A 14202-nucleotide genomic window follows, 5' to 3' on the forward strand; every position below is an offset into this window, starting at 1 on the left:
AGCTTCTATCCTGCCGGCCTGACTCCCGCTTCCAGGGGGCATCAGCCAATGTCCTTCAAGGTGAAAGAAACTGCCTCTTGTAACAAAGTCCATTAACAGCCAATCACATAACAAGCAATTTTTTGTTTGCTTGATTGAGCTTGCCTGACTTAATGAACCAGTGCCCATTATGCACTCCAGGCAGACTCAAGGATTTCAAATAGTATTTGTACCTAGGTCTGGTCTATGTGTGACTAGAACTCTCTGATGTGTGTTTTGTACTCACTCAGAGAGAGAGGAGGTCCGCAGCCCTGGGGTGCTCCCCTCCTCCCCCATCGCCTCTGAGCAGGTTGAGAGGATGCTGATTGGTCGAATGAAGGGGATCCAGGGCCATATAAACTCTTGCTACATGGACTCAGCCCTCTTCAGGTGAATATAATGAAGATGATGACAATATATATTGTTTATAAAGAGGAAATTAAATGATAGGCACACTAACAGCTCCTCCCTGCTCCTATAAATCACACTCGCGCTGTCTCACCCACTCGCTCTCTCTCACCCACTCGCTCTCTCACCCACTTGCTCGCTCTCTTTCACCCACTCTCTCGCTCTCGCTCTCTCACCCACTCGCTCTCTCTCACCCACTCGCTCTCTCTCGCTCTCTCTCTCGCTCTGTCTCGCTCGCTCTGTCTCGCTCTCTGTCTCGCTCTCTGTCTCGCGCTGTCTCTCGCTCTCTCTCTCGCTCTGTCTTTCTCGCTCTCTGTCTCTCGCTCTCTGTCTCTCGCTCTCTGTCTCTCGCTCTCTCTCGCTCTCTGTCTCTCGCTCTCTGTCTCTCGCTCTGTCTCTCGCTCTCTGTCTCTCGCTCTGTCTCTCGCTCTCTCTCGCTCTGTCTTTCTCTCGCTCTGTCTCTCTCGCTCTGTCTCTCTCTCGCTCTCTTTCTCTCTCTCGCTCTCGATCTTGCTCTCTGTCTCGATCTTGCTCTCTGTCTCGATCTTGCTCTCTGTCTCGCTCTCTGTCTCGCTCTCTGTCTCGCTCTCGCTCTCTGTCTCGCGCTCTGTCTCGCTCTCGCTCTCTGTCTCGCGCTCTGTCTCGCTCTCGCGCTCTGTCTCACTCTGTCTCCCTTTCTCTCTCTCGCTCTGTCTCTCTCTCATTCTCTCTTTCTCTTTCTCCAGTCTGTTCTCCTGTTCCTCAGTGTTGGACTCTCTGCTGTTTAAGTCAACAAAGCCTAGGGATGCCCCCATCCAGAGTACCCTGCTACATGACATCGTCAACCCGCTCCGCAGGTCAGCCAACGTGTGTGTGTGTGTGTGTGTGTGTGTGTGTGTGTGTGGTGGGGGGGGGCTTGGGGGGGGGGGGGGGGGCTTAGGCTTGGTGGTGCTAATACATGTGTTGCATTTGTGTATTGTTGTCTATGTGCAGTAAAGGTTTTGTGGAAGGGAGACACATTATGAAGCTTCGTCAGCAGCTGCAGGAGCTTGGTTACTGCCACACATTCACCACAGAGGAGAAAGGTGAACAAACATCTGCCTTACTGCTATAGCCTCTCTAACAGGACAGACACAACTGTAAATGAACTAGACCTAATAGGGTGATTTCTCAAAGACTGAGTGTGGCTGTGTGTGGTTGTGTTCTTGTTCAGATCCAGAAGAGTTTCTTACCCTCATTATGAACCATATTTTCTGTCTGGATCCTCTCCTCAAACTGTAAGAATACCTTACTCTAATCTATTTTCTATTTGAATTGTAATGTAGCTTTTCACTACACCAATGTAATACGTACTTGATTACCAGACTTGACCAGGTTATAAAGAAATCTAAACGACTTTACCAGGTTATAAAGACATCTAAAAGACTTGACCTGTTGTCTCCAGGTCCGCTGGGGGAAAGGTCCAGGACAGTTACTGTTATCAAATCTTCCTGGATAACAACCACAGCCTGGTTCTGCCTACTGTCCAACACCTGCTGGAACACTCCTTCCACAGCGCAGGACTCAAACTGGCAGAGGTGGGGTGTGTGTGGGTGCACAGTACTCGCTCACTATGCTCCTTCTCATTTATCTGACATTCCTGTAGATGGCACTGTTCTATAAGTCTTCTGCTACAACTGAACTAATGTGTGTTTATGACTACTAGACTCTATACAACTGTCTCCAGATTGGTAGTCTACTGTAGTCAGTGGTTGTGTAGTGACTGTATGTCTCTTCCTCTCCTCTCTAGGTGCCGTCTTGTCTGATCCTCCAGATGCCTCGCTTTGGGAAGAAGTTCAAGATGTTTCAGAAGATCATCCCTTCACTGGAGCTGGACATTACTGACCTTCTCTCTGAAGGTAGTTCACACACACACACACACACACACACACACACATTGCCGCTCAAGGATACACCATGTATCTGTGCAGAGATGTAATGTAACGTGGTGTGTGTTCAGGTCCCCAGCAGTGTGTGTTGTGTGGTCAGCTGGCATATGAGGAGTGTGTGGACTGCTTCAGAGACCCAGTCTTCAGCAGGACAGGATTTAAAGTGTTCTGCAAGGCCTGCTCCTCTCAGGTAGGGCGTAAGGACAGACTGACACACTCCACTCTGTGTGTGTACCTGTCATAGTGTTGTCATTATACGTGTATGAGATCATACTACATTGCAGTCGGAGTACATAGAATCATTGATCTACAAATCACTTTGTGTCCCAAATAATTACTCTATATTTGATTAGGATTAGTGATTCTACTCCTCTGTCTCCTTTTCCAGGTGCACTCTCACCCCGAGCGGCTGTCCCACAGCCCCTCCACCCTGCAGCTCCCTGAGGGGTACCCCGCCCCCACTACCCTCCGAGCCCCGCCCCCTGCCCCACCCAGAGAGAGACTGGAGCTGTTTGCAGTGCTGTGCATAGAGACCAGTCACTATGTCTCCTTCATCAAACACGGCCCAAACAGCACAGACTGGATCTTCTTTGACAGCATGGCTGACCGACACGGTGAGGTTGTGTGGAATATGCTGTAAACCGTCCTTGTTTCCTCCAATCCTTTCAAAACTCATTGGAGGTCAGAAGGAAGCACCTTGGATCCGTTCCTCCAATATGCATTGAGAGGAATAGAGGAAACAAGGATGGCGGAAGCAAGGATTTGACGGCTAGTAAAGTTTTCAGACACCAACAGTGGGTTTGTATTTTCTCTGTCTCATTCTCTGTCTCATTCTGTATCATTCTCTCTCATTCTGTCTCATTCTCTCTCTGTCTTTGTCTCATTCTCTGTCTCATTCTCTCATTCTCTGTCTCATTCTCTGTCTCATTCCATCTCTGTCTTTGTCTCATTCTGTCTCATTCTCTGTCTCATTCCATCTGTCTTTGTCTCATTCTCTGTCTCATTCTTTGTCTTATTCTCTGTCTCATTCTGTCTCATTTTCTGTCTGTCTTTGTCTCATTCTCTGTCTCATTCCATCTCTGTCTTTGTCTCATTCTCTGTCTCATTCTGTCTCATTCTCTGTCTCATTCCATCTCTGTCTTTGTCTCATTCTCTGTCTCATTCTCTGTCTCATTCTCTCTCTGTCTTTGTCTCATTCTCTGTCTCATTCTCTCATTCTCTGTCTCATTCTCTGTCTCATTCTCTGTCTCATTCCATCTGTCTTTGTCTCATTCTCTGTCTCATTCTTTGTCTTATTCTCTGTCTCATTCTGTCTCATTCTCTGTCTGTCTTTGTCTCATTCTCTGTCTCATTCTCTGTCTCATTCTCTGTCTCTGTCTCATTCTTTGTCTTATTCTCTGTCTCATTCTTTCTCATTCTCTGTCTCATTCTGTCTCATTCTCTCTCTGTCTTTGTCTCATTCTCTGTCTCATTCCATCTCTGTCTTTGTCTCATTCTCTGTCTCATTCTGTCTCATTCTCTCTCTGTCTCTGTCTCATTCTCTGTCTCATTCTCTGTCTCATTCTCTTTCTCATTCTCTCTCTGTCTTTGTCTCATTCTCTGTCTCATTCTCTGTCTCTGCCTCATTCTCTGTCTCATTCTCTCTCTGTCTCTCTCATTCTCTGTCTCATTCTCTCTCTGTCTTTGTCTCATTCTCTGTCTCATTCTCTCTCTGTCTTTGTCTCATTCTCTGTCTCATTCTCTGTCTTTGTCTCATTCTCTGTCTCATTCTCTGTCTCTCTCATTCTTTGTCTTATTCTCTGTCTCATTCTTTCTCGTTCTCTCGCTCTCTCTGTCTCATTCTCTCTCTGTCTCATTCTCTCTCTGTCTCATTCTCTCTCTGTCTCATTCTTACTCTCATTCTCTGTCTTTCTTTCTCTCTCTTTCTCTCTTTCTGTGTGTGTTTCAGGAGAGAGGGATGGCTTCAACATTCCCCAGGTGCAGGCATGTCCAGAGGTTGGCATGTACCTGGTCATGTCACCCGCCGAGCTGGCCAACCAGGTGCCTCGGGACATGAAGGGCGTGGCTAAGCGTCTGTTCTGTGATGCCTACATGTACCTGTACCAGAGTACCAGCATGAGCCTCTACCGCTGACAGAAGCGGGACCACATGGGTAATTCCACACCTAAAATTTGAGAGTTGTACAAGTATTGTACTACTTGTCTGTAAGTAAAAATGGATGGGACCTCTGTTCAATGCTTATACTGTCCAAATGGCCCAAATGTTATAGTGCCTTATGATATTGTGTGTGTGTGTGTGTGTGTGTGTGTGTGTGTGTGTGTGTGTGTGTGTGTGTGTGTGTGTGTGTGATATATATATGTGTGTGTGTTTGGACAAACCTACTCATTCAAGGGTTTTTATTTTTTATGTTCTACATTGTAGAATAATAGTGAAGACATCAACACAATAAAATAACACATGGAATCATGTAGTAACCAAAAAAGTGTTAAACAAATCAAAATATATTTGAGATTCTTAAAAGTAGCCACCCTTTGCCTTGATGAAAGCATTCACCTGGAATGCTTTTCCAACAGTCTTGAAGGAGTTCCCTGCTTTTCCTTCACTCTGCGGTCCACCTCATCCCAAACCATCTCAATAGGGTTGAGGTCGGGTGATTGTAGAGGCCAGGTCATCTGATGCAGCACTCCATCACACTACTTCTTGGTCAAAACGTCCTTACACAGCCTGGAGGTGTGTTGGGTTATTGTCCCGTTGAAAAACAATTGATAGTCCCACTGAGCGCAAACCAGATGGGATGGCGTATCGCTGCAGAATGCTGTGGTAGCTTTGCTGGTTAAGTGTGCCTTGAATTCTAAATAAATCACTGACAGTGTCACCAGCAAAGCACCCCCACACCATCATCATACCACCTCCTCCATGCTTCACGGTGGGAACCACACATGCGGAGATCATCCGTTCACCTACTCTGCGTCTCACAATGACACGGCGGTTGGAACCAAAAATCTCAAATTTGGACTCATCAGACCAAAGGACTGATTTTCACCGGTCTAATGTCCATTGCTCATGTTTCTTGGCCCAAGCCAGTCTCTTCTTATTATTGGTGTCCTTTAGTAGTGGTTTCTTCGCAGCAATTCGACCATGAAGGCCTGATTCACACAGTCTCCTCTGAACAGTTGATGTTGAGATGTGTCTATTACTTGAACTCTGAAGCATTTATTTGGGCTGCAATCTGAGGTGTTGTTAACTCTAAAGAACTTATCCTCTGCAGCAGAGGTAACTCTGGGTCTTCCTTTCCTGTGGCGGTCCTCATGAGAGCCAGTTTCATCATAGCGCTTGATGGTTTTTGCGACTGCACTTGAAGAAACTTTCAAAGTTCTTAAATGTCCGTGTTGACTGACCTTCATGTCTTAAAGTAATGATGGACTGTTGTTTCTCTTTGCTTATTTGAGCTGTTCTTGCCATAATATGGACTTGGTCTTTTACCAAATAGGGCTGTCTTCTGTATACCACCCCTACCTTGTCACAACACAACTGATTGGCTCAAATGCATTAAGAATTCCACAATTTAAATTTTAACAAGGCACACCTGTTAATTGAAATGCATTCCAGGTGACTACCTCATAAAGCTGGTTGAAAGAATGCCAAGAGTTTGCAAAGCGGTCATCGAGGCAAAGGGTGGCTACTTTGAAGAATCTAAAATATATTTTGATTTGTTTAACACTTTTTTTGGTTACTACATGATTCCATATGTGTTATTTCATAGTTTTGATGTCTTCACTATTATTCTACAATGTAGAAAATTGTAAAAATAAAGAAAAACCCTTGAATGAGTAGGTGTGTCTAAACTGGTACTGTATATATAAAAAAATGGAAACGTATGACTTCCAGAGGCCTTCTAAAAGCCAAAGATATGTTCACTTTATGTAAAAAGTCTTGGGGTGAATTAGTGCCCTTTCTCCTCTTGTAAATGCATCCAAATAATCAGAAAATATATAATGATTTGTACTTTCTGATAAAGTGCCTTATCAAAGTCAAGAATTCCAACTTTTTTCAAATAAATGTGTACCTCACCCCTCTGTACTTTTGTTATACTGTACAATATCATGGGGATCCAGGGTTAATGGGTAGGACTACTGATCAGATAGGGAAAGGGGGTTGCAGCTGGTCAGTTAGATTACTTTTGACCTCTCTGCGTTTGTTTTTATTTGCACTGGGTGACTTGTTTTGGATGTAGAACGTTTGACTTTATAATTTTTTTGACGTTACTATTCCAGGGGAGGTTATGCTGTTTATACAATCATTTGGATAATTGTAAATGTAATACTTGGAAGTTGGAATGTATAGGAATCTATCTTAATATTTACCGCTGACTGTCTTTAAGAAGGAAAAGGTTGGATCCTTTTGTAGAACTTGACAATGTGATTATTTGCACTTTACTGACTTTATTTGTTGTTTTACTATAATTTTTTGAACTATGCCTTCGTATTGGTAGCTATGCGTAATATTTGCAAAAAAGGCTAAAATAAATGAGAATGAATTTGAATATTTGCATGTGTACGCTATGAAATGCTACACTATATGCAAGTGTGTTAGTGCAAGTATGTCCTTACATATGTATGTTTGTAGGTCACTGTCCCTTTCACTATCTGAATGGGCACAGAATTATTCTCTCATCCTTTTCTCTTTTCCATCTTTCACTTAGCATCGGGCAGAAAAGGGCGCGCCTCAAAGCTGAATAAATCAACAGTGATAACATCTTCTCACCACTTCATATTCCTAATGTGATCAGAGGGAGATGAGACAGGGTCAGAGAGAGAATCGCATAGAGGTAGAGTCAGAGGGACAGAGGCTGGGGGCATTGCTTTTTCTTTAGGAAGTGGGTTAACTAAGGAGAGAATTTGGTCTCATAAACATTAACACAGGAGCAGCATACTATTTAGCCTCGATCTATATGAAATAATAAACATGTTTGTTACATCTCTGTGCTCAAAAGTTTATTCTGAGGTGAGCCTCTGGCGTACGACTGGGCTACATCCCAAATGGCTCCCTGTTTCGTATATAGTGCACTACTTTTGACCAGAGCACTACATACTGTAGGGAATGGGGTGTGATTTGGGATACATCTGGGCTTACACAAGGCAGGTATTGATGTACAGAAAATCACATCTCTGTGACATTTATAGAGCCAATTTATATGAAATTGCCAATTTTCTAACTTCCCCCTTTTCTACTTTGTCTGTGAGGTCATTATGGTGCAAACTGAAAGAAATTAAACCTTTTTTTTCAAAAAATTTTGTAACTCTTCTGACTGCACAGGCTTCTTCTATTTGCTTCCTATTTCCTTGTGTTCTCTCTCTTTTCCTATCTCGGTAAACTTTGATAGACCTGTCTATTAGTTGGCAGCGTTTATCTTCGTAGGGCACATGCCAACTCTCCCCCACCCCCTCACCTTCAGAACAAACAGAACAGCATTTGGACTGCACTCAAATCCTCAATTCCTGACCTGAAAATTGTTTTCTGTGCCCAGTTCAGACATATCACATGATGGGTCCTGGTGTTTTACTTGACTATTTATATTTTTGACAACTTTTACTTTTACTCCACTACATTCCTAAAGAAAATAATGTTCTTTCTACCCAAAAGTATTCGTTACATTTTGAATGCTTAGCAGGACAGGAAAATGGTCTAATTCACGCACTTAAAGAGAAAATCCCTGATCATCCCTACTGCTTCTGATCTTGCGGACTCACTCAACACAAATGCTTTGTTTGTAAATTATGTCTGAATGTTGGAGTGTGCCCCTGGCTGTCCATAAATTAAAACAAGAAGAAAGTCATGCCGTCTGGTTTGCTTACTATAAGGAACTTTAAATGATTACTACTTTTACTTTTGATACTTAAGAATAGTTTAGCAATTACATTTACTTTTGCTATTTAAGTATATTTAAAACCAAATAATTTCTGACTTTTACTCAAGTAGGATTTTACTGGGTGACTTTTCACTTTTACATGAGTCATTTTCTATTAAGGTATCTTTACTTTTACTCAAGTATGACAATTGGGTACTTTTTATACCACTGGATGTGGCTGACCCTGAGCAAGTAGTTAGTACAGTAGGTCTCCATAGCTCATATGAACCCTCTGATGCTATTGAGTTCTGACAGGTAAGGCCTTTCAGCTTTCATACAGTTTCTCTAACTTGGTCCCAGATCCATTTGTGGTATCGCCAACTCCTTTTCACTCATTGACACATCAAACATAAATCAAATCAAATTTTATTTGTCACATACACATCGTTAGCAGATGTTAATGCGAGTGTAGCGAAATGCTTGTGCTTCTAGTTCCGACCATGCAGTAATATCTAACAAGTAATCTAACAATTCCACAACAACTACCTTTTACACACAAGTGTAAAGGAATGAATAAGAATAGGTACATATAAATATATGGATGAGCGATGGCTGAACGGCATAGGCAAGATGCAGTAGATGGTATAGAGTACAGTATATACATATGAGATGAGTAATGTGGGGTATGTAAACATTATATAAAGTGGCATTGTTTAAAGTGACTAGTGATACATTTATTACATCCAATTTGTATTATTAAAGTGGCTAGGGATGAGTCAGTATGTTGGCAGCAGCCACTCGGTGTTAGTGATGGCTGTTTAACAGTCTGATGGCCTTGAGATCGAGGCCATCAGGGGTCTCTCGGTCCCCACTTTGATGTACCTGTACTGACCTGGATGATAGCGGGGTGAACAGGCAGTGGCTCGGGTGGTTGTTGTCCTTGATTATCTTTTTGGCCTTCCTGTGACATCGGGTGGTGTAGGTGACCTGGAGGGCAGGTAGTTTGCACCCGGTGATGCGTTGTGCAAACCTCACTACCCTCTGGAGAGCCTTACGGTTATGGGCGGAGCAGTTGCCGTACCAGGCGGTGATACAGCCCGACAGGATGCTCTCAATTGTGCATCTGTAAAAGTGTGTGAGTGTTTTTGGTGACAAGCTGAATTTCTTCAGCCTCCTGAGGTTGAAGAGGCGCTGCTGCGCCTTCTTCACTACGCTGTCTGTGTGGGTGGACCATTTCAGTTTGTCCGTGATGTGTACGCCGAGGAACTTAAAACTTTCCACCTTCTCCACTACTGTCCCATTGATGTGGATTGGGGGGTGCTCACTCTGCTGTTTCCTGAAGTCCACGATCATCTCCTTTGTTTTGCTGACGTTGAGTGTGAGGTTATTTTCCTGAATACCACACTCCGAGAACCCTCACCACCTCCCTGTAGGCCGTCTTGTCGTTGTTGGTAATCAAGCCTACCACTGTAGTGCCGTCTGCAAACTTGATGATTGAGTTGGAGGCGTGCATGGCCACGCAGTCATGGGTGAACAGGGAGTACAGGAGAGGGCTGAGAACGCACCCTTGTGGGGCCCCAGTGTTGAGGATCAGCGGGGTGGAGATGTTGTTTCCTACCCTCACCACCTGTGTGCGGCCCGTCAGAAAGTCCAGGACTCAGTTGCACCGGGCGGGGTCAAGACCCAGGGTCTCGAGCTTAATGACAAGTTTGGAGGGTACCGTAGTGTTAAATGCTGAGCTGTAGTCAATGAACAGCATTCTTACCAAGTTATTCTTCTTGTCCAGATGGGATAGTGCAGTGTGATTGCGATTGTGTCGTCTATGGACCTATTGGGGCGGTAAGCAAATTGGAGTGGGTCTAGGGTGTCAGGTAGGGTGGAGGTGATATTGTCCTTGACTAGTCTCTCAAAGCACTTCATGATGACGGAAGTGAGTGCTACGGGGCGATAGTCATTTAGCTCAGTTACCTTAGCTTTCTTGGGAACAGGAACAATGGTGGCCCTCTTGAAACATGTGGGAACAGCAGACTGGGATAAGGATTGATTGAATATGTCCGTAAACACACCAGCCAGCTGGTCTGCGCATGCTCTGAGGACGTGGCTAGGGATGCCGTCTGGGCCGGCAGCCTTGCTAATGTTTTACTCACGTTGGCTGCAGTGAAGGAGAGCCCGCAGGTTTTGGTAGCCGGCCGTGTCGGGGGCACTGTATTGTCCTCAAAGCGAGCAAAGAAGTTGTTTAGTTTGTCTGGGAGCAAGACATCGGTGTCCACGACACGGGGCTCATTTTCTTTTTGTAGTCTGTTATTGACTGTAGACCCTGCCACATACCTCTCGTGTCTGTGCCGTTGCATTGCGACTCTACTTTGTCTCTATACTGACGCTTAGCTTGTTTGATTGCCTTGCGGAGGGAATAGCTTCACTGTTTGTATTTGGTCATGTTTCCGGTCGCCTTGCCCTGATTAAAAGCAGTGGTTTACGCTTTCAGTTATGCGTGAATGCTGCCATCAATCCACGGTTTCTGGTTGGGGAAGGTTTTAATAGTCGCTGTGGGTACAACATCACCGATGCACTTGCTAATAAACTCGCTCACTGAATCAGTGTATTCTTCAATGTTATTGTCCGATGCTATGCGGAACATATCCCAGTCCACGGGATCGAAGCAATCTTGAAGCGTGGAATCAGATTGGTCGGACCAGCGTTGAACAGACCTGAGCACGAGCGTTTCCTGTTTTAGTTTCTGTCTATAGGCTGGGAGCAACAAAATGGAGTCATGGTCAGATTTTCCGAAATGAGGGCGGGGGAGGGCTTTGTATGCATTGCAGAAGTTAGAATAACAATGATCCAGGGTTTTGCCAGCCCGGGTCGCGCATTCCATGTTTCCGTGAAACAGAGAATGTTACAATCTCTGATGTCTCTCTGGAAGGCAACCCTTGCTCGGATTTCGTCTACCTTGTTGTCAAGAGACTGGACATTGGCGAGTAGTATGCTCGGGAGCGGTGTGCGATGTGCCCGTCTACGGAGCCTGACCAGAAGACCGCTCTGTCTGCCCCTTCTGCGGCGCCGTTGTTTTGGGTCGCCTGCTGGGATCCAATCCATTGTCCTGGGTGGTGGACCAAACAGAGGGTCCGCTTCGGGAAAGTCATATTCCTGGTCGTAATGTTGGTAAGTTGACGTCGCTCTTATATCCAATAGTTCTTCCCGGCTGTATGTAATAAGACTTAAGATTTCCTGGAGTAACAATGTAAGAAATAACACATAAAAAACTAAATACTGCATAGTTTCCTAGGAACGCAAAGCGGCTATCTCTGTCAGCGCCGGAAGTTTACAATTCCATAATGAGTTGGCATGAGAGACTGGCACCCAAACTAGATTTATTCTCTTTTCTTCAATCTCTCTCTTAATCTGAGCTCGAACAGGCACTCTTATTAATCAGCCAATCAATGAATCAATAGGACCTTGTCCGTTTTCACAAACAGTACTAACAGTCTTGAATGAACCAATCTACTCTGGGACATTTGTTGTCGTCATGTAGGTATTGGCAAATGAGGGTTGCATCCCAAACAACACCCTATTCCCTACATAGTGCACTACTTTTGACCAGGGCCAAGTCAAAATAAATGCACTATGTAGGGAATAGGGTGCCATTTGGTACAAATACCCAGTTCTCTCTCCTGCTTCTCCGGGTACAGATGCTGCTCTTCAAGGGCCTGAAGATCTGATACACACAGAGACAGAAAGACAGAGATGGAGTGATGAAAGGAGGTTGTGAGTCGTGATGGAAGAGAAGAAAAGAGGAGATTAGAGAAGGGTATGAGAACTGTAGAGGGAGAGCAAACCGAGAGATTTCAGATATGCTGTGCCCCCCTATTCATACTTCTTGACTTATTCCAGATTTAGTTGTTACAGCCTGAATTTAAAATGGATTAAAACTTTGTTTTTACTCACCCATCCACACACAATACCTCATAATGACAAAGTGCAAACATGGTTTTAGACATTTTTGCAAATGTATTGAAAATTAGATACAGAAAAATCTAATTTACATAAGTATTTACAACCCTGAGTCAATAGATGTTAGAATCACCTTTGGCAGTGACTACAGCTGTGAGTCTTTTTGGGTAAGTCTCTTAAGAGCTTTGCACACCTGGATTCTACAATATTTGCACATTATTCTTTTTAAAATTCATTAAGTTAATTGTTGATCATTGCTAGACAGCCATTTTCAAGTTTTGCTATAGATTTTGAACCCAAATTATGTCAAAAGTGTAACCAGGCCATTCAGGATCATTCAATGCCGTCTTGGTAAGCAACTCCAGTGTTTATTTGGCCTTGTGTTTTACGTAATTTTCCTGCTGAAAGGTGAATATGTCTCCCAGTTTCTGTTGGAAAGCAGACTGAACCAGGGTTTCCTCTAGCATTGTGCCTGTGCTTAGCTCTATTCCGTTTACTTTTATCCCAAAAGACTCCCTAGACCCATAACATGGTGCGGCCACCACCATGCTCCCGAGTGGCTTAGTGGTCTAAGACACTGCATCTCAGTGCAAGAGGTATCACTGCAGTACCTGGTTCGAATCCAGGCTGATTCCCGTAGGGCAGTTTTGGCCGGGGTAGGCCGTCATTGTAAATAAGAATTTGTTCTTAACTGACTTGACTAGTTAAATAAAGATTCAATAAAAAAGAAATGAAGAGTGGTACTCAGTGATGTATTGTGTTGGATTTGCCCTAAACATAACGCTTTGTATTCAGGACATAAAGTTAATTTCTTTCAGTTTTACTTTAATGCCTTATTACAAACAGGATGATGATGCATGTTTTGGAATATTTTATAGGCTTCCTTCTTTTCACAATGTTGTTGATCCATCCTCAGTTTTCTCCTATCACAGCCATTTAACTCTGTAACTGTTAAAAAGTGACCTTTGGCCTCATGGTGAAATCTCTGAGCGGTTTCCTTCCTCTCTGGCAACTGAGTCTGGAAGGACACCTGTATCTTTGTAGTGACTGGGTGTATTGATACACCATCCAAAGTGTAATGCATAACTTCGCCATGCTCAAAGGTATATTTAATGTCTGCTTTAAAAAAAATTTGCCCATCTACCAATAGGTGCCCTTTTTTGCGAGGCATTGGAAAACTTCCCTGGTCTTTGTGGTTGAATCTTTGTTTGAAATTCACTGCTCGACTAAGGGACCTTACAGATAATTGTATGTGTGGGGTACAGAGATGAGGTAGTCATTATAAAATCATGTTAAACACTGTTATTGTACACAGAGTGAGTCCATGCAACTCATTATATGACTTGTTAAGATCATTTTGACCTCTGAACTTATTTAGGCTTGCCATAACAAAGGGGTTGAATACTTATTGACTCAAGACATTTCAGTTTTTCATTTTTAATTAATTTGTAAATAATTAAATGTTGACATTATGGGGTATTGTGTGTAGGCCAGTGACACATATTTTCAATTTAATCAATTTTAAATTCAGGCTGTAACATAGCAAAATGTGGAAAGAGTCAAGGGGTGTGAATACTTTCTGAAGGCTCTGTAGACAGCAGTGGAGGCTGCTCAGGGAAGGACGGCTCATAATAATGGTTGGAATGGAGTCAATGGAATGGTATTAACCACATGGAAACAATGTGTTTGATGTGTTTGATACCAATCCATTGTCTCCATTCCAGCCATTAATATGAGCCGTCCTCCCCTCAGCAGCCTCCACTGGTAGACCACTATCAGAAGGGAGCAGATGGGAAAACGATCAGGGTTGGATTGCTGTGTGCACATGCGTTTTGTGAACCCAGAATGGCTCTTTGACCTTCATCATTATTTACATTGTGGAGATGGAGGTCGTGCCATTCACGTTCTAGCTATGCTGCTACCGATCAACTGTAAAGGAGAAAAGAGACAAATTGGTTTCAAATGTGGTAAACTCATGAACTGATGAGATTATAGAATGTTTTACTAAATGGGGCGGTTTCCCGGACACAGATTAAGCCTGGGCTCATAAGAAATTCCATTGAGCTAGCT

The 14202-nt window shown here is 43.7% G+C and overlaps 1 protein-coding gene across 4 annotated transcripts in view; it reads left to right on the forward strand.

Moving 5' to 3' along the window:
* The window catches only part of cyldl (cylindromatosis (turban tumor syndrome), like), a 12016-nt gene extending 4392 nt beyond the window's left edge, over positions 1 to 7624 (forward strand). For 3 of the 4 annotated variants that reach the window (XM_029707858.1, XM_029707860.1, XM_029707862.1), the window contains exons 6-15: positions 1 to 60; positions 270 to 408; positions 1152 to 1262; positions 1399 to 1490; positions 1619 to 1682; positions 1850 to 1982; positions 2195 to 2303; positions 2405 to 2523; positions 2722 to 2947; positions 4282 to 4548. The exon at positions 1 to 60 is cut by the window's left edge and continues 85 nt beyond it. In XM_029707858.1, the coding sequence (XP_029563718.1) occupies positions 1 to 60; positions 270 to 408; positions 1152 to 1262; positions 1399 to 1490; positions 1619 to 1682; positions 1850 to 1982; positions 2195 to 2303; positions 2405 to 2523; positions 2722 to 2947; positions 4282 to 4466 (1238 nt within the window). In that variant the 3' untranslated portion in view covers positions 4467 to 4548. Of the gene's footprint in view, positions 61 to 269; positions 409 to 1151; positions 1263 to 1398; positions 1491 to 1618; positions 1683 to 1849; positions 1983 to 2194; positions 2304 to 2404; positions 2524 to 2721; positions 2948 to 4281; positions 4549 to 7035 lie in introns of those variants that run through there. The other variant, XM_029707859.1, reaches the window with a different exon arrangement.
* The last annotated feature ends 6578 nt before the right edge of the window (positions 7625 to 14202 follow it).

The sequence above is a fragment of the Salmo trutta genome, chromosome 22 (genome assembly GCF_901001165.1).
Source record: "Salmo trutta chromosome 22, fSalTru1.1, whole genome shotgun sequence".
NCBI lineage: Eukaryota > Metazoa > Chordata > Actinopteri > Salmoniformes > Salmonidae > Salmo > Salmo trutta.